General features: G+C 36.5%; 1 protein-coding gene across 1 annotated transcript; it reads right to left on the bottom strand.

The window, feature by feature from the left end:
* Nucleotides 1-261: 261 nt before the first annotated feature.
* Nucleotides 262-494, bottom strand: MELLADRAFT_91577 (uncharacterized protein; the record flags this gene model as incomplete). The annotated part of the gene is made up of 2 exons (XM_007414436.1): nt 262-388; nt 463-494. The coding sequence occupies 2 exons, from the start codon at nt 492-494 to the stop codon at nt 262-264; spliced, it is 159 nt and encodes a 52-aa protein (XP_007414498.1).
* Nucleotides 495-1,026: the final 532 nt, after the last annotated feature.

The following is a 1,026-nucleotide window of genomic DNA, read 5'->3' as shown; positions in this document are numbered from 1 at the left end:
TCAGAATAAGGTCTAAAGGTGTCAAATATGTTTTACATTGTTATCAAATTCAAATCGCTACTCTAACTTTGTAAAAACATGCAAACGCTTAACGCATCAAATATCGATGAACAACCAACTTTTTATTACACATAGAACGAGTTAAGATAAACCAGACTTGTAGGGTATGAAAAGATGCCCAATGATGTGGAGAGTTTAGAAAATCATTGAAAATTCAAAGTTCATAAACAAGATTTGAAGCTATGAGCAAAACAAAAAATTTTACTTGGGATTTGCTTTTTGCGCGCTCAATAACTCAAGTACCAGTGATGCTACAGATAAACCGTGAACATATATGGAGTAAGGCATATGAGGAGCAACTATCCTGCAATTTTCGGAAAATTGATAACTTTTTTTTTTTGGTCAAAAGTGTAGTGAGGTGTAGTTATTTTCATAGGGTGGTGTGGTAAATGTCAAATTGACTTATTTGAGTAGTGTAGTGTAATGAATTTCATTTTTGAGTGTTGTGTAGTGTTTTTATTTTAATGATGTTGTGTAGTGAATTTCAAGTTTGTAGTGTGTTTGATTAGTTTTATTAGTGTAGTGTAATGAATTTCATTTTTGAGTGTTGTGTAGTGTTTTCATTTTAATGATTTTTTTTTTTTTTTTTTTTATTGCATTGTTTTAAGTGTCTCCTGAGCCGTAGGCTATCAGACACTATGACTACTCGTGCTCCGCTCCGGTAAAAACCCCTGTGGGGAAAAGGACGCGTGCTGGCTGTTTAAAGTATTACAAGTGTCTTTGGGGTACATGTAGTGGCGCTAAAGGATGGGGTGATTAATGGGGAGGGATTGTTAAGACGTGATTATCTTGAGGTATTGTTTCTCCGGATATCTTGGCCCAAATCCAGCGGTTCTTCAACCGCCAGGTTGAGTTGCAATACTCGGTGACATGTTTGAAGGTTTTCGGGTTGTTGAGGATGTCTGTGTTTTCAGAGACTTGAAGTTCGTTGAGCGCTGCTGCAAGCTTGGCTCGAGGTTGGTTAAA

This window comes from Melampsora larici-populina, assembly GCF_000204055.1.
Source record: "Melampsora larici-populina 98AG31 unplaced genomic scaffold MELLAscaffold_43, whole genome shotgun sequence".
Lineage (NCBI taxonomy): Eukaryota > Fungi > Basidiomycota > Pucciniomycetes > Pucciniales > Melampsoraceae > Melampsora > Melampsora laricis-populina.
Note: the sequence above shows the minus strand (reverse complement) of the source record. Positions and strands in the feature narration are given on the sequence as shown.